The 23,771-nt window shown below is 43.3% G+C and overlaps 1 protein-coding gene across 1 annotated transcript; it reads left to right on the top strand.

Annotated features, from left to right (window-relative positions):
* Positions 1 to 16,602: 16,602 nt before the first annotated feature.
* nfkbiab (nuclear factor of kappa light polypeptide gene enhancer in B-cells inhibitor, alpha b) lies at positions 16,603 to 19,591 on the top strand. The gene is made up of 6 exons (XM_063067591.1): positions 16,603 to 17,024; positions 17,605 to 17,713; positions 17,993 to 18,203; positions 18,437 to 18,525; positions 18,634 to 18,882; positions 19,054 to 19,591. Exons 1-6 carry the CDS (start codon positions 16,756 to 16,758, stop codon positions 19,105 to 19,107), a joined length of 981 nt encoding a protein of 326 aa, XP_062923661.1. The 5' UTR covers positions 16,603 to 16,755; the 3' UTR covers positions 19,108 to 19,591.
* Positions 19,592 to 23,771: the final 4,180 nt, after the last annotated feature.

Genomic DNA, 23,771 nt, shown 5'->3' with positions numbered 1-23,771 from the left:
CAACTTTATTGTATACAAAATGACTTTGTGTATACAATTGGCCTAAAATTGTATAAAATACTATTCTTGATGACTACGTGGACACATTACAGTAACAGCTGGCTGGTGGTGTAGTGGCATCAGCATCAGACTTCAAGGCGAATGATCCCAGGTTTGGATCTGGCCGGCTCCTCGCACTCTTTCCATCCGTGCTGGATTCAACAGTCAAGTTAGCAAATCAGCCTCATAAAAAAAGGTCAAATGCTGCAGAAACAGCAAAAATGCTGCCCAATGCACCACAAGGCACAAAAGGAACAGCAACACTAATACTAAAGTTGACCTCAGCATCATGAACTAAAGTTAGAGAAACCTGAACATTAAATACAAAAGTAATGGAGATGTCATAAACCTGACCTGAAAGTAGTTACAGTGTTCACCACACTGTTGTGTTTTTTGACTCTTTCAAAGTACAACATCAAACAACAGCTTATATAATGCCTTTAACCTCAAAGCATTCCAATGTCCTTGAGATGTGGTTTCAAACAAAATGTGACATAGAAATCAACTAAACAGATACCAAATGACCAAACAGATGGGCCTCACAAATGGTAAGGAAAGAAAGTTTAATTAGGCAGGAAATTCCAGAGCCTGCAAAGTTTGCAGAAGTCTGCATAACTACAAGAGAAAACATGCTTTCAAAACTTCTCTCACGCCACCAACTTCCAACAATTTGAAAGAGGAACTGGTAAAAGACAGAAGTATAGGTTTTCAAATGCTACAATAACAGACACAGAGTTGCCTGGGCCTATAGGCGTTTGGAAACACTGTTCAGTGTCAGTATTTATGCTGCACACATGCCTTTACCCACTCTCAGTAATCTAGACTTTCAACATATTCTGCTATTCCTCTCTTCCAGCCTGACTTCAAATGCATTTCTGATATTTCCTTAAATTAGAGCAAGTTCCACATTCTTATCATACTGGGTAAAGAAATGTGTGCTGAATTCTCTTTGAATTTATCAGTGACAATCTAATATCCGTTTCCTGGTTTTGGAATTTCCCTGAAGTGCAAAGGTTTTCTCCATATTTACCTTATCAAACCCTTTTTAAGCAATCCAAGACCTCGAAGTGATCACCCTTGCACCGTGTTTCTCTGCTCTATTATTCTATGTTCTGGGAAACACTAGCTCTTTACCTATTAACACAAGTTCACTTAACACCCAGTTTTCACCTGATAACCAAATACTATGTGCAGTTGGTGAACAGTGCAGAGTGAACAGGCCAATGGTGACAGATTATCAATATGAGTACATCAAAAGTCCGACCACATTTTGTCAAAAACATCCTGCTGTTTGGTGTAACTAAAGTGTATCAGTGACTTTGGTGATCAGTTTTAACAAACTCAAGAATGACAACAGACTTTAGTAGTTACTTATTTATTATTTTTATGGTGCAAATTATCAACAGGTAGCGTTAGATCTTACTGCGAGTTTTTTTCTAGTTTTCATGTGGACAATCCTCAATACAAAACAAAATTATTAGAATGCCAGCCCTCAGTGCCAAAGGATCCTCTCCCCACAGTCGACAACCGGAATATTAAGTAACAAAACAGACATCTCCCGGATTGTGTATAAAGAGCCAGGGATAGGTGTAAATGCGGGAGATAGCCAGTCATAGCCTTCCCTGATCTCATCATGGGTATTTCAACAAGAGCCAATCAACATGGACATTCACCTATGTCTTCCCCTGCGTAGTTACGATGGTGCAGAATCAGAATGTCCCTCGCTTGATCCTTCTTTCAATAGCCTTAAAATATTATTAAGTCATAGAGACATAGAGTAAGTCAGGATGGAAACAAGTGCTTTGGGCCAACTGGCCCATGCTGATCACATCATTCTCCCTGCTGCCCACATTTAGCCCATAGCCCCCCAAGCCCTCCACTCCAGGTACCGATCAAACTGCCTCTAAAATGTTGCAATGATATCTGCCTCAGCCACTCCTCTGACAGCTCATCCAGATGCTCGAGTGTAAAGAAGTGACCTCTCAGGTCTCTTTTAAATCCCTCCCCTCTTGTATCAGTGTCCTCAAGTCTTGGACTCTTCAATCCTGGGGAAAAGATGCCAACCCTATCCCTGCCCCTCATGACTTTGAAAATACTTATGAGGTCATCCCTCATTCTCTTGTGCTCCAGGGAATAAAGATCCAGTGTGGCCAGCCTCTCTGTGTTACTCAGGCCCTCTACTCCAGTGTGGCACCTTCATAAACTCTGTAGCCTCTCCAGCCTGACACCATCTTTCCTATAATAGAGCGACCAGAACTGTACACAATACTTCCAGTGCAGGTTCGCCAATGGCTTCCATAATTGCAACAAAATGTTCCTACTCCTAAACTCAATGGAAGTTAAATTGTGAACAGCTCTTTATTTTTGAAGACTGGTTCTCGTTTTAATTTCATAACTCCAGTATAATCTCCAGCACTTTGCATCTAGCTAAGAATTCTCTGATGGGTGAGGTGAAATTAGCCCAGAGAGACAGAGGAATGTTATAAATGAGGTTAATCATGGATCAGCAATGTGAAGGATTCAAGTCCTGACGAAGGGTCTCGGCCTGAAACGTCGACTGCGCCTCTTCCTATAGATGCTGCTTGGCCTGCTGCGTTCACCAGCAACTTTGATGTATGTTGCTTGAATTTCCAGCATCTGCAGAATTCCTGTTGTTTGAAGGATTCAATGAGTTGCAACAGTTGTCCATTCTTGTCTGGATTAATTGTGGCCCACAAATTAGGCATATTAATATTGACATAAAAATAGAAAATGGAATTGGTCTACTGTTGTCACATGTACCAGAATATAGTGGTCAGCTTGTTTTGCATTCTGTTAATATTCTGTGGATCATATTAATGCACAATGCATTGCCTATTTAAACCCAGCTCTCACCCACAGTCCTTGTTCACCCATTGAACTAGCCGGCCTCATCCAGTTGTTCCCAGCCTTCAGTAACCTTGTTGACTGTGGTGTTTCACATCTGCTCTTTCTTGTTTTGTGGCCCCTTGAGGCTTGTTTTTTTCACAGACTATTATTAAAAGTTATTGTTCTTTGCTCAGTTGTTTCCACTGCTCTACTTTTGGGCCAAACCTTTCCTGACAGGATAAATGGACCATCGATTGACCCAGTAGAGTTTGCTCACCTGAGGGAAGTCGTCCATTGACGGGAGCACACAATCCAGAAGCAGCAGGAAAGCACTGACCACCTGCTCGCCACCCTCAACCCACTCTCCGTCTCATTACAGCAACCCCAAGCCAGTCTGCCTCCTTCCTCGGTGCCCAAACAGTTTGCCAGATTCCCCAACCCGAAACTGCAATTCATATTGCAGTACATCTTGCACTTCAAGCTCCAGCCAACTCTGTATTCTACGGACCGAGCTAAGTCTGCCTTCATATATAGATATATCTCCCCCTCTCTCCCTCCCTCCCTCCCTCCCTCTCTCCCTCTCCCTCCCTCCCTCTCCCCTTCTCTCTCCCTCCCCCTCCCTCTCTCTCTCCTGACTGACCTGGGCCGCTGCTATCAGGGACAATAAAACTACCATTTACAATAAATATGAGGAATTCGCCGCTGAGATGCGCTGGGTTTTTTACCATCTGGGAAGTGGATGGGAGGCAGCAGATCAGATACTGCTCCTGTGTCAAGGCTGACACATGGTGCTACATTGCAATGTGGAACTCAGTACCCACACAGCAGAGTGCAACTGCAATAGGGCAGGGCCACTGGCCTTTTACCATTGTGGCCTCTCGGGGAGCCTGGAAGCCAAGCTGTCTGCTCAGGAGATGCCCAGTGACATAAAAAGCCTGAACAGTCTGGCCCTGTATACTGACAAGCACCTTATGGAACAACCTTCCAGATCATCAGCCAGAATCAAACCATTCCTGGCTGCAGGACTCTCATCGGCAATGCCTCCAGAACGCATGCGTTTGGGGAGAGCTCCCCTAACTCCCCAAGAACGCGAGCATCAGTGGACAATCAGCATGTGAACCTACTGTGCATCAGCCGATTGCTCACACATCAAGTACCCACTGCATCTGGGAAATGGCACCACTGGGTAGAGTTGAGGGGCCTTCAACCTGGTAAGCTCCCCCGGTCCTTGCTCCAGAACCACAGCCTGTCCTCCTCCACACCCCAATGGCTCACGCGCACAGGAGGCTCTGATGGACTCCAGCACAGCAAGCAACTTCCTGTGTGCAGCTTGTACTCCCTACCAAGCCTATGTCTCACTCCTTCTGCATCACAGCCTTTGACAGATCCTTGGGGTCTGGGTGGTCAGAGCGTGCACACGGCCTGCGCACATGAGCATCACAGAGCACCGCAAGTCCATCCCATTCCTTCTGATTGACTCATCCAACACTCCTCTCATCCTGGCTCTCCAGTTACCACCCTCACTCTGCCTGGCCATCTGCTTCACTGTTGAGTTCGCGACCCACCTGCCTGTAACCTTAGTTCACTTCACCCCGTAAATCCGTGAAGATGGAGGAAACCCTTGGCCTCACAAAGCTCCTGCAGGAACACCACAACTTAGCCGTTGCCTTCAGTAAGAGGGAAGCCAGTGCCCTGCCACTTCATAGACCACACGACTGCGCAATCAGCCTCCTCCCGGGCACCACCCCTCCCCGAGGCTGTCTGTTCTTGCTCTTCACTCCAGAGACCAAGCCATGAATGAAGCATGATATCACCGCTTCATTCGACCATCCCAGTTCCAAGCCAGTGCAGGATTCTTCTTTGTCAACAAGAAAAATGGGGGTCTCTGCCACGGCCTCAGCTATGTGGACTCAACAAAATCACCATTAAGAACAGCAGCCCTCTCCCACTGATGGATAGCACAGTCAAAATAAACCATGGGGCCCAGATCTTCGCCAGACTGGATCAGCGGAGTGCATACAATCTAATGTGCATCCATCAGGGTGTTGAGTGGAAGAGAGCATTTATAACACCCACTGGCCACTACCAATACTTGCTGATGCCTTTCGGATGTTCCAGCTGTCCGGCTGTTTTACAAGCTTTCATTCACAAAATCCTTCGAGACATATTATACCGGTTTGTGTTCATCTACCTCGACGACATCCTTATCTTCTCCAGGAACCCCCAAGACCACGTCAGTCCTTCAACATCTCCTCAAAAACCAACAGTACTGCAAATTAGAGAAATGCCAGTTCCACGCCCCAGTCATTTCCTTCCTGGGTTACGTCCTTTCACCCCAAGGCAAAACCATGGACCAGAGAAAGTGTGAGCTGTCACTGAGTGGCCCCAACTGCACTCCCTCAAACAGTTCCAGCACTCCTCGTGCTTCTCCAAGTTCTTCAGAAATTACAGCCCATTCTCTGCTCCTTTCACCTTCCCTACCAAGTCGTCTATCTGACAGATAACCTGGTCTGCTGCCGCAGACCAAGCTTTCCAGCAGCTCAAGAGACGCTTCACCACAACTCCCATTCTCTGCCATCCAAACCCCTCCAGGCCTCCTGTGGTAGAGGTGGGCACATCTGAATAGGGCACTGGGGCATTCCTCTCCTGGCAAGGACTGGATGGGCAGACACACCCTTGTGCTGCCTTCTCAGGCATGTTCAACTGTACACAGCACTGTAGAGACCAGGAGCTACCCACAATGAAATGGGCCTTGCAGGAATGGCGACATTGGCTGATTGGAAACACCGAGCCCTTCCTGATCTGAACTGGCAACCAGAACCTCGTATTCATACGACAAACCTGCCAACTCAACCCTCGTCATGCTCACCGGGTCTTCTTCGACTGATTCAACCTCACCTTCTCCAAATGACCTGGCTCCAAGAACACTAAGGCAGATGCCCTGTCACGACAGATAAACCCAGCTGAAATGGAGATTCATCCTCAGCCTACCATTCCCTCCTCCCAGATCCTCACCCCGATTATCTGGAGAACCAGATCCACCAGGCCCTACAACGCGACCCTACTCTGGCTGACACGCCTGACAACCACATGTATGTACCGGAAGCCATGCACTTTGAGGCACCTCAGTCGGCCCACTCCTCACCCATCCCTGGCCATACGGGCACACGACAGACTGGATTTTCTGTGACGCTGGTTCTAGTGGCTCACCGTGATCGCAGATGTACGCCTGCCCTCAATGTGTCCGGTCCAATTTCTCCAACCAGTGACCCTCTGTATCCCTGCCATCTTCTGGTGTGACCGTGGTGATCAGGGCGGTGGTGGACTGGTTCTCCAAGGTGGCCCACTTCATTGCCCTCCCCAAGCTTCTGTCAGCATCTGAGATGGTGGACCCTGGTTCTCCAATATGTAGTTCATCTCCACTGCTTCCCTCAGGATATTGCATCGGACTGGGGCCTCCACTTTGGTGAGCCTCTGCTCCCTCGTCCACACCTCAGTGAATTTGTCCTCTGGCTATCATCTGCAGAACAACACTTGGTCACAAAGAGCCACTCAGCAATTGGAGAGGTTACTACAACGCTTCACCGCCTCTACCCCTTCCACGTGGAAGACAGATCTGTTCTGGGCTGAACTGTCCCACAATCTACACTGCTTCCCTGCCTTGGGTGTCAGACTCTTTAATATACTTCATGGCTACCAACCCCCATTGCTCCTTGTGGAGGTGCCAGTGGTAAAGATCCCACCTGCGAGAGCCTTGATACCCCACTGCTTGAATGCTTGGAAGAGGGCCATCGTCGGTGCCAACTGTGCCTACTCTGGCCTGAGAATCATGTCTGGCTGTCCGAGATCTGCCCCTGCACCGACTCCCACAAGCGCTCGCCTAAGTTCATTGATCCCTTCAAGATCACCCGTCGCATCAATCCAATCACTTCCTGTCTCCAGCTGCGCCCCCACCGTCCCTCAGGATCACACCTACGTCCCATGTCCTGCCTCAAGTTCATTGTCCATGGCCCACCAACTCACCCGAGCCTAGAATGGTGGAAGGAGGTCCAGTGTACGTGGTTCACCTGTCAATGGATTCACATTGTTGTGTACGAGATGTACAGTCCCTGATCGCCTGTCCAGTTTCATCTTGGATCCATCACTCATCAAGCAGTTCCAGCAGACCCATCTGGATCGGGTGCCAGCTGTAGGCAAGTGGGGGTGGGAGGGGGGGTAGGAGGTCCTGTCAGGTCTGTACAGGCAGACACCTCCCAGTCTCCACCCAGCTAACAGAAGTCGCGTTCCACTCATTTACAACTCATCACCTGCAGCCTATTTAAACCCATCTCTCACCCATAGTCCTGGTTCACTCATCAAACCAGCCAGCCTCAATCAGTTGGTCCTAGCCTTCTGTCACCTTGTTTCCTGTGGTGTTTAGTATTTGCTCTCTTTTGTTTTGTGACCCCCTCATGGCTTGTTATTTTCGCCGTTTATATTAAAGTTATTGTACATTGCCGAATTGTATCCACTGCTCTGCTTTTGGGACAAACATTCCCTCCATTTCCTGACAGTACATTGGTTCATTACCTGTTCAGAAACCTCACAGCAGAGGGGAAGAAGCTGTTCCTAAAATGTTGAGAATGTGTCTTCAGGCTCCTGTATTTCCTCCTTAATAGTAGCAAGGGGAAGAGGGCATGCCCTGGATGGTAGGAGTCCTTTTGGGGCACTTCCTTTTGAAGACGTCTTTGATGCAGGGAAGGCCTATGATGGAGCTAGCTGAATTTAAAACTTTCTGCAGCTTTTTCTGATCCTGGGCAGTGGCCCCTCCATTCCAGATGGTGATTCAACCAGTCAGAATGCGCTCCACAGACATCAGTAGAAATTTGCAAGAGTCTTTGGTGACATACCAAAACTCCTCAAACTCCTAATAAAATATAGTCATTATCGTGCTTCTTTGTAATTGCACCAATATGTTGGGTCCAGGATTGATCCTTGGAGATGCTGACATCCAGGAACTTGAAACTGCTCATCCTTTCCACTTCTGATCCCTCAATGAGAACTGCTGTGTGTTCCTTTGAGTTCCCCTTCCTGAAGTCCACAATCAACTCCTTGGTCTTATTGATGTTGAGTGCAGGATTGTTGTTGCAACACCACACAACCAGCTGATCTATCTCACTCTTGTATATCTTCTTGTCACCTGCAGAAATTTAGGCAGCAATAGTTGTAGCATTAGCAAACTTATAGTTGGCATTTGAACTGTGCTAACCACACAGTCGTAGGTATAGAGAGAGTAGAGCAGTGATGCCCCCATCCTTGAGGTGAGCCAGTGTTGAGTGTCAGAGTGGTAGAGATGTTATTTCCCATCTGCACTAACTATGGTCTCCCAATGAGGATGTCAAGAATCCAGTTACAGAGGGAGGTATAAAGACCAGGTTTTGGAGCTTGTTGATTAGTACTGAGGGCATATTTGTGTTGAATGCTGATCTGAAATCAATAAACAGCAGTGTGATGTAGGTATTGCAATTGTCCGGCGATCCAAGGCCAAGTGGAGAGCCAATGAGACTGTATCTACTGTTGACCTATTGTGGTGATAGGAAAATTGCAGCGAGGCCGTGTTCTTTGCAGAGACATGAGTTGATTCTAGTCATGAATAAACGGGCAGACTATTGTTTAAATGGGGAAAGAATTCAAAGTTCTGAGATGCAATGGGACTTGGGAGTCCTCGTACAGGATACCCTTAAGGTTAACCTCCAGGTTGAGTCAGTAGTGAAGAAGGCGAATGCAATGTTGGCATTCATTTCTAGAGGAATAGAGTATAGGAGCAGGGATGTGATGTTGCAGCTCTATAAGGCGCTGGTGAGACCTCACTTGGAGTACTGTGGCAGTTTTGGTCTCCTTATTTAAGAAAGGATGTGCTGACGTTGCAGAGGGTACAGAGAAGATTCACTAGAATGATTCCGGGAATGAGAGGGCTAACTTATGAGGAACGTTTGTCTGCTCTTGGGCTGTATTCCTTGGAGTTTAGAAGAATGAGGGGAGACCTCATAGAAACATTTCGAATGTTAAAAGGCATGGACAGAGTGGATGTGGCAAAGTTGTTTCCCATGATGGGGGAGTCTAGTACGAGAGGGCATGACTTAAGGATTGAAGGGCGCCCATTCAGAACAGAAATGCGAAGAAATTTTTTTAGTCAGAGGGTGGTGAATCCATGGAATTTGTTGCCGGGGCAGCAGTGGAGGCCAAGTCATTGGGTGTATTTAAGGCAGAGATTGATAGGTATCTGAGTAGCCAGGGTATCAAAGGTTATGGTGAGAAGGTGGGGGAGTGGGACTAAATGGGAGAACGGATCAGCACATGATAAAATGGCGGAGCAGACTCAATGGGCCGAATGGCCAACTTCTGTTCCTTTGTCTTATGGTCTTATGACCAACTTCTCAAAGTACTTCATCACAGTAGATGTGAATGTATCTGGGCAATAGTCACTGAGCAGCTCAGCCTGCTCTTCTTGGGCAGTGATATGATTGTTGCCCTTTTGAAGGACAGCCGACTGCAGCAATGAGAGATTGAAGATGTTCTTAAACACTCCCGCCGGGTGGTTGGCACAGGTTTCCTGTGTCAACCAGGTACACCATCAGGGACTGACACTTTGTGAGGGTTCACCTTCTTGAAAGAAGTTCTGACATCAGCCTCCAAGACAAAGATCACTAGTTCACCAGATACTGCAGGGATTTGCACAGATGTATGTAGTTTTATGTGCATAAAAGGCATTGAGTTCATCTGGGAAAGAAGCATCTCAACCTTTCTTGATGCTAGGTTTCGCCTGGTAGGAAGTAATAGCCTGCAATCCCTGCCAGAGCCAACATGCATTTGATTTCATCTCCAACTTCAATCAGAATTGTTTATTTGCTCTTTAAAAAGCCTTCTGCAGGTTGTATAGTTCTGCATCATCACTCTTGATTGCTGCAGATCTAGCCCTCAGTAGACTGTGAATCTCCTGATTCATCCATAGTTCTCGGTTTGGGTATGTTCGGTATGTAACTCTGGCCCCAAGCCTGGCTGCGAAAATTGGAGTGTTGGGCTTGGGGATATCAACCCCACCCTGTGAAAACCCAGAGCTACAGAAACACCAACGGAAAGTCCAAAGACCTCAGCCTGGAAAAGGAAGGATCTTTGAAGATGGACTAAACTTGAAAGACTGGTCCAAGACAGAGGAATCTGGGAAGCTGCTGTTGTGACCTATGGCCTAGTTGGGGTGATGGGTTTAAGAAGAAGAAGGTATGTTTTGTGTGTTCTTGAAGGTACAGAATCATCCACACAGGTCTCAATGAAGCCAATGATGACTGTGGTATAATTCAGTCAGATTGGAAGATGAGTCCCTGAACATTGTCCAGTCCACCGATTCCACTGCCTCCCTCATGCACCTAATCATTGGTGCTGTGGTCCTCAGTCTCTGCCTGTATGCCCAGAGCAGAAATACAGCCAGATGATTGGACTTGTCAAAGTAAGCATGACTGGGAAAAATTCATAGATCTTCAAAGAAGGACAAAGCGATAAAAAGGGGGAAAATAGAGGATGAATGTATGCTTGCAGAGAACATAAAAACGGACTGTGCAATCTTCTATATATACGTAAACACAAAAGTATTGGTGAAGACAAATGTAGGCCCTTTATCGTTGGAAACAGATGTTTTAATAATAGAAAATAAAGAAACAAACAACTGGCAAATACTTTGGTTTAGTGTTCACCAAGGAAGACACAAATAATCTTTCAGAATTGATACACAGAAAAGGATCTGAAATAAATCAGTATTAGTGTGAAATGATTTTAAGGAAAGTGATAAGATTGTTGGCCAATAAATGCCCAAGGCCCAATAGTATGTCTCACAGGGTACTTAAGGAATTGACAGTAGAAAGAATGGATCATGGTAGTCATTTTCCAACCATCTAATGCAACACATCTAAAAAAGGGAGGAGAGAAAATTGTGAGTGAGTGGCTAGTCAGCCTAACATTGGTCATTGGGAAGATGTTCAAGTCATTAAAGATGTAATAGCAACACTTTTGGAAAACATTGACAGGATTGGTCAAAATCAGCATATAGAGGTTGAGTACCTCTTAGCTGCAATACTTGGGGCTGGAAGTGCCTTGGATTATTTCAGATTCTGGAATATCTAACGAGATAGCCTGAGATCGCCATCATTTCCAACTCTGAGTGTAAGTGCTACTGGGAAGCAGTCTTCGTCTTACGTTTGTTCATCACACATACATACCGATGCAGCTGTTCAGCATGTTCGGTTTTCATCAGTGACTATCTTGTCAAACTCATCAATGAATTTCTCTGCTGCTTCGTGATCAGCAGACACTTTATCACAATTTTTAAAAAATTTAATGCTGTGCCTTCTCTTAAATTTCTGCAACCAGCCTGCTGAATATTTCCAATTACCTTCAATTTTCAGTTTATCGTGATAGATGTTTGCTTGTTTCATGAGCAGGTTACTGCTAAGCAGCACGTATTCACTCTGATGCTGATGAACCCACTCTGTCAATACACCATCAGGATCTTTGTTTTCTTGCTTTATGTACTGTTACTCTATTTTTCATTAACTTCTGTTCATTACGTATTTGAGGTCACTTCTCAGCATTGTCTGTGGTGTGCAGAGACCTGCACCTTGTGGAATTTTCCATTTGTGACATCATGTCAGCGCTCAAAAAAATTCTGGATTTCAGATTTTGGGATTTCAGATTTTGGAGTTTCAGATAAAGGGTATTTGACCTGTATTAATAAAAAGAAAATTAGGATTGAAAAATTCAGTGGAAATTTTTACACATAGCTAGTACAGGGATGTACTTAGATTTTCTGAAGGCTTTTGATCAGGTCCCATATGAGTGATTATAAGTAGACTTAAAGCACATGGATCATGGGCTGTTCACTGAGATGAACATAGAACTAGTTGACAAACAAGTAGAGAGCAGTGACTGGCAGGCTTTGATCCTTGGATCTCAGTTATTCACAATATACATAGATGAGCAAATTAAATGTAATATCTAAAGGTTTGCACATGACTCCAGTCTGGGTGGGGTATGAGCCATGTGGAAGACACGGAGAGCTTTCAAGGCAATTTGGACAGATTGAATGAATGGGCAAATACTGTATGTGACCAGTGCCATATAATGTGGATAAAGGTGAGGTTAACTACTCCAAAGACAAAAACAGGAAGGCTGATTTTTACCTGAACAGTAATAGGTTTGGAAAAGGGAAAATGCAAGGTGGTCTTGGTGTTGTTGTGCACAAGGCAATGAAAGGAACCATGTCTGTGCAGCAGATGTTAAGAAAGCAAATGGAATGCTGGCCTTCATATTAAGAATTAAGTACAAGAGCAGGGATGTCCTACTGCCTTGAGCAGTCTACTCATTGAGCACAGTTTTAGCCTTTTTACCCGGGGAAGGGTACTCTTGCTGTGGATGGAGAAAACAGCACGCTCATCAGGCCAACTCCTGGAGTTGCACCACTTACCTATGAGCAAGAGTTTCAGATAATTGACCACTGCTCACTAGAGTTCTGAAGAATCAGACTTGCAGATCACTGATGCAATCGGAAAGATTAGAAAGATGTACCTGATTATGGGGAAGTCCAGAATTACAGGTCGCAGCCAAAGGACATGGTGTAGATCAATAAGCTAAAGGGAAATTCCTTCATCCAGAGAGTAGTGAACGTGTAGAAATCTCTTCCACAGAAGCTACTTGAGGTCAAATAACTAACTATATTCAAGAAGGATCTATGCTAGGAAGATGAAGGAATATGAAGAGGAAACAGGACCAGGGTCTTGAATTTGGAGATTAGCAAAGATGTTATTGAATAGTGCAGATTCAAAGGGCTGAGTAACTTTACCTGTTCCTGTTTTCTATGTTTCTGTATTTATTCATGAAGTCCAACAATGAACAAAACAAAGCTGTTGAATTAATCTGTTTCACCAATTTAAAGTATAGATTGGGTTCCTCTGCCTCCATGTCTCTGTGCCACGCACATCAGCTCTATTTTCAAAAATATAGATTGTACAAAAACAGTTATTGATGATTTTTGCATAATGTGATAACACATTGTGTTGTTTTAAAAAATCAGTAATAAGTTGGTTTCTACATGTTAATGAACACTAATCTCTAATACTTTCTTGGCGTGAGCAAGCTATGACATTTCCTTAAATGGGCAGTTAAATGTTATTTAGACGACAAAGATTAGAAGTTGGTCATTATTGTACCGGCCTTCAGAATGAAAAACGAAAAAGACAAATTTCATAGTCCAAAAGCTCCTTAAAAATGTCCAACACCATTTTGAGCTTGCAGGGTATTCATTCAATAAGAAGACTACCTAAAACAGACACTTGGCCACTTGCATATGGTAATAAATTAACTAACTTTCCTTCAGGAAGTTGAGTAAATTTGCATTCGGCCTGCTTCCACTCCAGTTTTCCCTCCCAGCCACAACCAACAAATATATGTTCATTTATTTTGAATTTGTTGCATTAACAGAAAGATCAGGATTCTATTTTTAGCTCCAAGGCGACCTAACTATTTGCTTCTAGCCACTGCATGCTGCCTTCTTGTGGGCTTTGGAAAAGCAATGATTCTCCAGGGCTGGAGAGTGCCTCGAGCACTACAGGACATTCTGATGTCTGGATTAGAAAGTAGAGCTGTGGTAATGAAGGCTAAGAGTGCAGATATGCAATTCTAACACCTCAGGTAAGAGTGGAGGATGGTATATTGCTCTGCTCCCCTGGCAGTTACCTGAGTCTGTCAATAGGCAAGATTCGGCTTTGGAGATGCTAGGTGTTGGCAGTACTGGAAGAGGTCCAAACTCCAAAGTGATCCACCCAGTCGGGGATAATGCAGACTGTGCAGCACCTGCTTCTGGGTCACGCAGGCAGATTTAGTTTTGCAAGTAAACTACACTTCAGATATCTGTACACATTTGCACAAGTATACGTATATAATTTATTTTTAGGAGCTTCATCTTCTTGCATTTTCTTAACTGGCACTGAAGTGAGTGGCTTGCTGGACCATTTCAAGATCAGCCACATTGGTGCTGGTCTAAAGACCAGACCAGGGAGCTATGCAGATTATTAAAGGATATTAATGAACCAGTTTGTTATTAATAGGTTGTAATAGATTCTAATCTATAATCCGATAGATCCACAATCATTTTATTAATCTGAAGTAAAATTCTACAGCTGCTGTTGTTTAAGCACCAGGTCACCAGTGTACCCATGTTGCAACAAGAATTACATTGCAGAAGAGAAGTGCAAAGAGTCTGTAAAAGGCTCAATTCATTGTTATTCATGCTCAAGAAGACTAGATAGGGACTTTTAAAGAAAATAACATGTTAAATATATTTATCAGAGGATAACTAGTAAACCAGTCAGAAGTTAGTACCTTTAAGGAAAAAATGGAGCAAAAAAGAACCAACAAGAACCCTGAGATAATATTTTTAAAAAGGCACAAGAATTACTGCTGATCCAGAAGAGGGCGCTCCTTAGGCCCTGAGCCAATCCTGAGTATTATTTTCCATATTGCACTAACGAAGTGGTTGAGGCCTTCAGCCTGATCTTGCCTATTCAGTCACTACTACTGATGCAATGCCGCGGATACTTACGAGGACGTACAGCTGTGAAAAGACATGTTTCATCAGTAGTTCCCCAGAAATCCAGATATAAATTTGTGCTGGTCTTATGTGACATTTTAAAAACGTGCACAAACCTATTTTTTTCTGAATCACATACATCTGTGCATCAAATGCTAAAAAAAAATCCAGTCTTCAACATGATTTTAAAAATGCCTGAGCATTTTTTTCCTGGAAATAGCAGGATCCGTGGAGAGAGAAACAAAGTTAAAACATCAGGAAGGTGACTTCTGTCAGAAGTGGAAATGGTAGAAAATGAATTTGTGCTCAGTTCCTAATATCTAGAAGGCTGATGGCATTCATGGGCAATGTGAGATTCACTAGGGCACAGTCGTGTATATGTGTTTTTGTAGGCTTGTTACACTGGAAAAGGCCACAGACAAAGGAAAGGGTGTAACCATGGAGCCAACTGGACACAAGGCTGAGAGTTTTATGACTGAACATTTGGTATACCTGAAACCAATGTACTGTAGGTCAGCACACAGAAGGGTTAGATGTAGGAAATTGGTGTGGATCTGGTTATTTGCAATAGAATGCTGGATGAGCTCAAGATTTTGGAAGGTAAAATGTGAAAGTATAATTAAGACAACACTGGTCTTTAATTAACAAAATCACCAGTGACAGTTCCATCGTGTGATTCCGGCTTGAAGATAAGGAACTCTCACAGTGGTAGCAGTGGGCAGTCTTTAAGATGGAAAGAACTGATAACTTAGCTTAGGGTAACCAAACTTGAGACTGGACAAGTGAGGAAGATAGAATCGATGATTAGAGAGTAGAATGTGGGATGGAGGCAGAAGGAAGGAGCCTCCAATTACTCAGTGTTTAATTTCAGGATGTCACAGATGTCCAGTACTGGATATCAGCTAATCAGTGTGGCCCTTCCGAAGTGGAAAGTCACGGGGGAGTTGGTGTAAGTGAGAACTGTACATTGCTAGTGGATACATAGAGCTTGGCATCCTACCCGTGGAACATTTATCAAACAGGTAACTGGTGGGTCTTTTGTATTTCCCTTTGTTTCTATCTTTGGGGAAAAATACTCTGGAAAACGGGTATAAGGAAGGGTTTTCTTTCTCCTTCAAAGATCCATTTAAATTGTGTTAATTACACCAGTAACTGCTGGCCATAATTTACAATATGTATTTTATTTAATGTGTGGTGATAGTTCTTATTGCAATGTAAAGAAGATTGCATCTTTTTTTTGTTTTCATGATAGCATTATTTTCTAATATTAAGTGATAATAATAAAAAAAACTTAATTTTGATATTGCAAACTGCTGCACCATTGCTTTTGTGTTGAGGCCTATTTGAGGAGAAACACTGGAGGCCTTGCTGAGCAGTGCAGTGGAGTTTGATATTAGGCGGGAAGTTGTGAACTTACTTCAGGATCTCTCCGGCTAGTTCATGGAATGTTTTGTAGCGGAAGCAATCTGCAGAATACAACTATTAGCATTCTGATTTCATTTCTAGCACTCCCACATTCCCATTGCTCTAAAAAAAGAGCAGAATAACCAAAGGTCATTTGTTTCAAAACCACCTTCGCTTAAACTCCCCCCTCCCATGCATACTTTCCACGGGAGAGGATATGCAGACTTTGAACGCCAAAACCCCTTCGGAAGTCGGGATGTTCCCGCGCACAAAATACGCTAACGATTGGGGGTTTCCCAAAATTTTCACACAGCTTCCAAAGTGTTCCGTTACTCCACCAGAAGTTCACCTCGAAAAAGGGGGAAAACTCTGCAAATTATTACCCCAATAAAAGTACCCCGTGAATATGTGGATGATTACTAAGTAATGCATCACAGCACACCCCATACTGGTGGGAAAGGATTCTTGAACACTCTGCCCATTACTCGGTGGAGCTTCCCGTTGCTCAGTGGACTGCACGCTCCAACCGTGGGTATTTTCCCTCATTTCCCCACTCGGCACACTAAGTTCTCTATTTAATTGTATGTACTTGCTATCCTCCGGAATTTCCCAGCGAAAAGCACAGAGGCTTTTCGTGACTCGAGCAGAAGGCGGAGACAAGTAACCCCGCCCAGAAAAATCCCCGAAATGCGAAGTTTTAAATCTGTTGCAGCGTCGACCAGCAGCTCAAACGCGACGGTCGAGCTCGCTGGCCTGGGAGATACTCGATTTTTGTGGGTTTTGTTTTTTTTTTAATTTCTCACCCCGTGTGTCCCTCTTTCGCGGGGAAAACTTTTCCTTGTGTTTGAAGCATGGCCGACTACGTTTTATTTAACAATTGCATCGATGGCTTGGATCAGCACTACGGTGGGAAGGGCAAGCTGGACGCTGCGAGCGGAGCGGGGCAGAGCGGGGCCAACGGCAAACTGGCCGGGCTGTACGAGGAGCGTTGTGACAGTGGTATCGGCTCCATGAATGAGAAGGATGAGGAGGTGTTGCGGGAGATCAGGGAACTCAGCCTGACCGACAAGCCCGAGACACCCCAGTCTTGGAAAGACTTCGTCTCGGAGGACGGAGACACGTAAGTCGTTTGGAAGCTGTTACTTTAATTAGTTTGCATTTTTTTCCTGGTTTTATAAAAAGGGGAATGCAAATGCATCTTATTCAAAAAAAACCTTGCATTCTAAAAGTGCATCCGTAAAGAAGTTCTCGCTGGGGAGAAAAAAAAACATGCCTAGTCGAATAACTCAACATTGTAACTAGCGCGTAAAGTGATAAAATGTAGAGTTCAAATCAGATTGGAAAATTTATGCTTAATTTATGAGAGTTTTATTCCAACTTAATTTTTAGTCAGATTAAAATGTCCGTGCAGAAGTTTCTGCTGGGGTTGGGGGTTGAAGAAAGGATCTGATTAAGAAATTGTTGAGAACACCATGTTCTGTCGAGGCGCTGGGCGGTGCAGTTCCTGTCTAAGCTTGGAAAGTCCCTGGCAGGTGGCCAACCTCTGGTTAACTGATAAATATTTAACAGTGTGGAAAGTACCCAAAAAAAACCGAGCTTGCGCAATCCTGGAGAGTTCCGTCTCTTGCCGTGAGTTACGGTGCGTCGCTGCAGCCGAGGCCCGAACAGCAAGTTTTAACGTGGCATTTTCCTTGTCTTAGGTTCCTGCATCTGGCCATCATCCATACTGCCAAAGACGTTGCTCTCCAGATCCTCAAAAATATCCAGGATGGAGATCAGTATCTCCACCGCCAGAATAACCTGAAACAGGTAGCTATGATCTTTCTGTTTGCAAGTTTATGCTTTTTTTGGTAATAATATTAGCAGCCTTTTTATGCTCTATTGTAAATTAGATTGCTTAGAAGCTGGGTGTAGATTGTTGTAAAGAACCGAGGCGCGGGTGAAAAGGGTGGTTTCCTGAGGCTGGGAAGTCCCAGGTGTATTTAACTGACAAATGGAACAAAGACGTCACGCTCAGTTTTCCCGCTCTGACGTTTTCCATTCAGCACTCTAACTGGAATTGTTCTCTCTTTTTTTCCATTTTCCCAGAGTGCCATGCATCTGGCAGTGATCACACAACAGACTGATGTGCTGCAGTCTTTGCTTTGGGTCGGAGGAGACCTGGGACAGAGGGACATTAGTGGCAACACACCTCTGCACATCGCTTGCGAGATGAATTTGTTTGCGTGTGTGAACATCATCAATGAGTTCTGCACAAGACGTGATATCCAGAGCCTCCTGGATAGCAAGAACTACAATGGTACAGTTATCTATTATTTCTACAGGTCCACTAGGAATACTAATTTCTCATTCAATTTGATATCTGTAAGTTGGAAATTGACACAAAATAACATTGGATAATTCTAAACAAAATCATTTGCTATTTTATACAGTCCTTGTTTTGGCAATAATATGGAATTTTCATGAGATTTAACATCTTTGAATACTGGTTGGTTGCAATATTTGAAATATTTCCATGTTTTTCAATTTCAGGTCTTACCTGTTTGCATTTGGCAGTGAAGAACAGACTTCCCCATATGGTGAAATACTTAATACAGCTAGGAGCTGATATTAATGCGCAGGTAACTTGATTGATTTCTTTCGAATTGGCAGCTTTTGCTTTGATGGCTGATAACCGGTCACTTTTCCCTTGCATGTCCCTAACCACAAGCTCTGCTTTCCCCCCTCAGGAGCCATCCAGTGGCAGGACTTCGCTTCATCTTGCAGTGGAGGAGCAGGATGCTGAAATGGTGTCACTGCTGGTGCAGTGTGGAGCAGATCCCAATGTCCTAATGTACAATGACTGTGCGCCCTACCATCTGACCTTGGGACGGGATAATCTGACGATACAGAAGGAACTTATCAATGTGACAGATCCATCTCTGCACATTTTCTATGAAGATAATCAGATGTGGGATTATGAATCTTCTGACTGGGAGGTGAGTGAGCTGGAAGATTATTATCTGTGCAATGTTTAAAACACACATTTTGGTAGCTGATAATGTGGACGACTAAATTTGTATGGACTAAAACCATTGTCTTATATAATATGAGGTGAAATATGTTTGCCACCAAATTTGTTGCTCATGTGCAATTCCTTATTTTCCCAGGTTCCTTTCTCATATGATGACTGCGTAATTGGGGGACGGCCACTTGGGTGCTGAAGATGATCCCTTTACACATTGCTACTCTGCACTTTCTGTATTTCAATTCATCTAAAGAGTTGGAGACATGTATTGAAGCATGGTTACCCAATCATCTCCTTTGATGAAAAACATCAATGACAGACACTAATATTTACAAGTCATGCAGCTGGGTGCCCATGTATCTTAAATAATTTTTATGTAATTTAAAAAGTATTCGGAAGCAGAGGATGTGATGTTGTAAGTTATAGATGTAAAATGAGATCTCCTGGTATAAAGGGATTTACTGAATGCACTGTATTCTCAATTGCATGGAGCGGATGACTGAAATGTTGTATTTTAGCATACTGCCTATATTTGTCATGTATAAAGTGTAAATGTGTAAAGTACTGTAAATACTGTACATTATCTAGTGAGAATATTTGATACAACTCTTTGATATTTATTTTTGTCAAATAAAGTTAATGAAGCATTTAAAATTCCTTGTACAGTATTACAGCACGTACATTTAGATAATATTATATTGACGCTCATATTGCATTGCGCGTTTCACTTGCATACAATCTGGGGCACCGCACTTCTCAAAATCCCTTTGTGCTGTTCTCAGTACAAAACAGCCATGTGCGCTCATGACAAATTGAGGAAACTTATTGAAAAAATAACAGCAGAGGCATTGGTTTATATTGTCACCTGCAGTGAAAATCGTGTCTTGCTTACTGTTCATATAGATGAAACCGTTTTGCAGTGCTTTCAGCTAGAACAGTAGCAAAGTACAAACACTGCTGACAAAGTGCTGTGTAGGTAAATGATAGTGTAAGATCATAACAAATTAGATCACAAGGCCAAGAGTGCTTTTCTGGTACTGGAGTCTGATAGCAGTGGGATAGCAAGGATTAACTTAAACCTTGCATTACTGCTGTGTATGCAGGAATGAAGCACTGTGGTCAGCAGACAAAAATATTCCAAAAAGCCTGTAGCACAAGGAAGTGATACTTCATCTTCTGTATTAGCTGGAAGAGGTCAGTGGGTTTGCAAGAATGAAATATGAAAGGGCCCAGTTGGCATCCCTTACTGTTCTTAGAACTGAGGCTTAACGAGAGATTTAAGGGGATGTTCTGATTGATGGGTTTTTAATACATCACTGAGTAGAAATTGCATACCAGGAATATTACTAACCAGAGGAAGTGGGTGAATTATTACCGTGCAAATGAATTCTCCCATTGAACCTTTTAAACTTCAATGCTGCAATGCATTGCAATTGGGTGGGAAGTTTCCTGATTTAGATCTAGCAATGGTGAAGAAACTAACATATCTCCGAATCAGGATGCTGAGTGACATGGAGGGCAGCCTACAGTCTGGTGGTGGTGTCTCCATGCACTTGCTTCCCTTTGTCCTTTTGTGATCATTGTAATGAACTAGAAAAAGAGAATTGTGAGGTAAAACTAGAAAAAAGAGAAATGATGGTGTTAACAGTGGTGGTGTTTACCAGAGAGTGGCCATGTTCAAAATCACGTAAGGGCAGCAAGACAGGATAGCAGTATTCTGCTTATCACCTGCATTGTTCCAGCCCTCTGTGTGTATAGACACACAAGGATGTGATAGCTTGCATATGTGAAGAGATAAAAAAGAGAACAGCAACCCCTCAGAGAGTCTACGATCCCGTGTTTCCAATTCTGTAATGTCCATGCTCATTTTTTGCTGGAAGCACTCAGTGACGGACTTATTTACCCTCGGATTTGTCTCTTGATAATCTACCCAAACGTCCACCTTTTACACTCTGCAAATGTGAGGTCATCTAAAATTCTGTATTTCATGCCAATCAAGTGATGCTTGAGCTCACCGATATACAGCAGCTTCTACTTTAGCAGACCCCTATTAAAACCCGCCTTCTGCTTCCCAAATCCCTGTGTAAGTACACTGCCCAATCTCAGTAACGTGTTTCCACCCTATAACATGTCAAAGCTCCAGTTTTGCAAGTTACCACAATTAATTAAAAAAAATCAACATTTCTACACTTTATTTCCTTTGTCAACAAATCAACCATGTTTTTTTTTGAGATTCATCCCAAATTTTAGGTTGTATCTCAGTGATCATAAAGTTAAATCATAATTTGAAGTCAAAAGCTGGCATCGGAAGTTTGACAATTGTGGCTTGGCACTTTAAACCCATCAGCATTTCTGTGGCAAATCTGCTGGTTTGGCTCTCTGGAAAGAAAATCCCTCTTTGGTTCAGATAGGTTATAAGTTTTTTAATAGTCATTGTTATAGGGGCAAAATATTAGGAGTCAACACTAATTCCCTCTTTCACTTCATTGTTACACACCAACACTGAGCTACCAACTCTATCGCATAGGTTGAATTTTATCTTGTTTGAAAGTAGTTAGAACATAAAACATAGAATAGTACAGCCCAGTACAGGCTCTTTGGCCCACAATGTTGCGCCAACCCTCAAACCCTGTCTCCCATATAACCCCCCACCTTAAATTCCTCCATATACCTGTCTAGTAGTCTCTCAGTAGTTGTAAGTGAATGAAAAAAAGATGGTTTGTGTCAATTGGTGAGTTTGCTGGGGCCAATTTATTAGATATCCCTGCCTCTGCAGATGTTTATGTTAAGAATATTGCAAACCATAGGTTCTTAATATTTCCACCTGCTCCCCACATCCGCATGTTGGAAATATTAAATTCTCTTCATACGTTCTAGATCTTCTGTAGGCCCTAGGGACCATGAGGCCATTATAGCTTCTCACCGCTGCGCCTAGTTTAGATTCTCAAATTCAACACAGATCGACGGTAGCACTTTTCTCTGTGGGGTAGTGGCACGTTAATAAAATTTGTGTTCCATTAATACATGGAAAACATGTCTGTTTTGTTTTAAAGTGAAACCTTTCTTAAAGAACGTAGAAATGGTTGAACTGAAGCCCAAGAAACTAAAATCAGGAAAGGAGAGAGCATGAGAAGCAGAACTAGTCTATGCTGCTTGCAGGTGTAACTCCACTTTACAAGGCGGGAGACAAAACCAGGAACTAAGTATAGACATTAGTATGATTAAAACCATGGGGAAATTTTTGAAAGCTATTAATAAAAGGATGTTAACAGAGCATTTGGAAAATAAAACGAGGATTGGACAGGGCCAGCATGAATCTATGACAGGGAAATTAAGTTTGAAAAATCTGTTAAAATCTTTTTGAGACTAACTAACAGGGTCTCGGCCTGAAACGTTGACTGCGCCTCTTCCTATAGATGCTGCTTGGCCTGCTGCGTTCACCAGCAACTTTGATGTGTGTTGCTTGAATTTCCAGCATCTGCAGAATTCCTGTTGTTTGCGAATAGATGATGTGGTGTATTTCGATTTTCAGAAGATCTTTGAGCATCACACAAAAGATTAATAAACACAATTTGAGTACACTGTTTCGGGCATAAAAGATTGCACTGTGGATTGGTTAACAAGCAAAAAGAATGACTTTGGATGAATAAATAATTTTCAGGTTTAGAAATTGAGACTAATGCAATCCTAGAGAATTGTCAATCCAAACGTATTCAAAGTTCAAAGCAAGTTTATTGTCAAAGTACATGTATGTCACCATATACAACTGAGATTCATTCTCTTGTGGGCATTCATAGTAAATACAAGAAACAATAGAATCAATTAAAGAACACATCCAACAAGATGAACAAGAAAGAAAGAAAGCAAATAAATAAATAGATAAATCAATCAATCAATTGACAACATTAGATGAAGGATCCTTGAAAGTGAGTCCATAGGTTTAGGGAATCGTTCTGTGTTGGAGTGAGTAAAGTTGAGTGAAGTTATCCTCTTTGGTTATATAGCTTGATAGTGGAGGGTTATTAACTGCTCCTGAACCTGGTGGTGTGGGACCTGAGGATCCTGTACCTTTTTCCTAATGGCAGCAGCAAGAAGTGAGCAGGGCCTGGACGGTGAGGGTCCTTGATGACGGATGCTGCTTTCCTGCAACAGCGCTCCATGTAGGTGTGCTCAGTGATGGGGAGGGCTTTACCCATGGTGGACTAGGCTGTATCCACTTCCTTTTGTAGGATTTTCCATCCAAAGGCATTGGTGTTTTCATACCAGGCCATGATGCAAGCAGTCAATATACTCTCCACCACACACTGATAGAAGTTTGTCAGAGTTTTAGTCGACATGCTGACTGTTCACAAACTTCTAGGTAGAGGCACCCATTGATATGGGTGAAGACAGTGAGTGCAATGTACCCAACTTTGCTCATGACACAACTGGGGCATACTGCAGGTTATGGGGTGTATTCAGAAAGATTTCAGGGAGAAATTGGTTAAGGGAATGGGCAGGAACATACAGTATCAGATGGAATATAATGTGGAAAAATGTAAAGTCAATCACTTTGGTAGAAAAAAAACAAAAGCCGAGTGTCTTCTAAGTGACGTGTTTGAAAATTGTTGGTGTTCAGATGGACCTGGATGTCCTTGTACAGGAATCAGTGAAGGTTAATATGCAAGTCATTAGAAAGGAAAATGGTATGATGGTAAAGGTATTGAGTACAAGGGTTTGGACGGATTGCGGAAGTGAAAAGGGGCCCTGGAGAGATCACATATGGAATATCGTTTACAAGTCTGGTCTACTTGTGACTGAGAAAATGCTTTAGGGCTCTGAAAGCTCATCAGCCTGATTGACGTGATGAAGGGTTTGTGT

The sequence above is a fragment of the Mobula hypostoma genome, chromosome 1 (genome assembly GCF_963921235.1).
Source record: "Mobula hypostoma chromosome 1, sMobHyp1.1, whole genome shotgun sequence".
NCBI classification, from domain to species: Eukaryota; Metazoa; Chordata; class Chondrichthyes; order Myliobatiformes; family Myliobatidae; genus Mobula; species Mobula hypostoma.
This window is presented reverse-complemented; position numbering and strand designations above follow the sequence as displayed.

Bases quoted from the DNA above. Each gene is read 5' to 3' on its own strand.
- nfkbiab (XM_063067591.1), top strand. From the start codon at position 16,756: ATGGCCGACTACGTTTTATTTAACAATTGCATCGATGGCTTGGATCAG. The intron at 17,714-17,992 runs GTAGCTATGATC...CCATTTTCCCAG, and splicing joins GCCAGAATAACCTGAAACAG to AGTGCCATGCATCTGGCAGT. The intron at 18,883-19,053 runs GTGAGTGAGCTG...TTATTTTCCCAG, and splicing joins ATGAATCTTCTGACTGGGAG to GTTCCTTTCTCATATGATGA.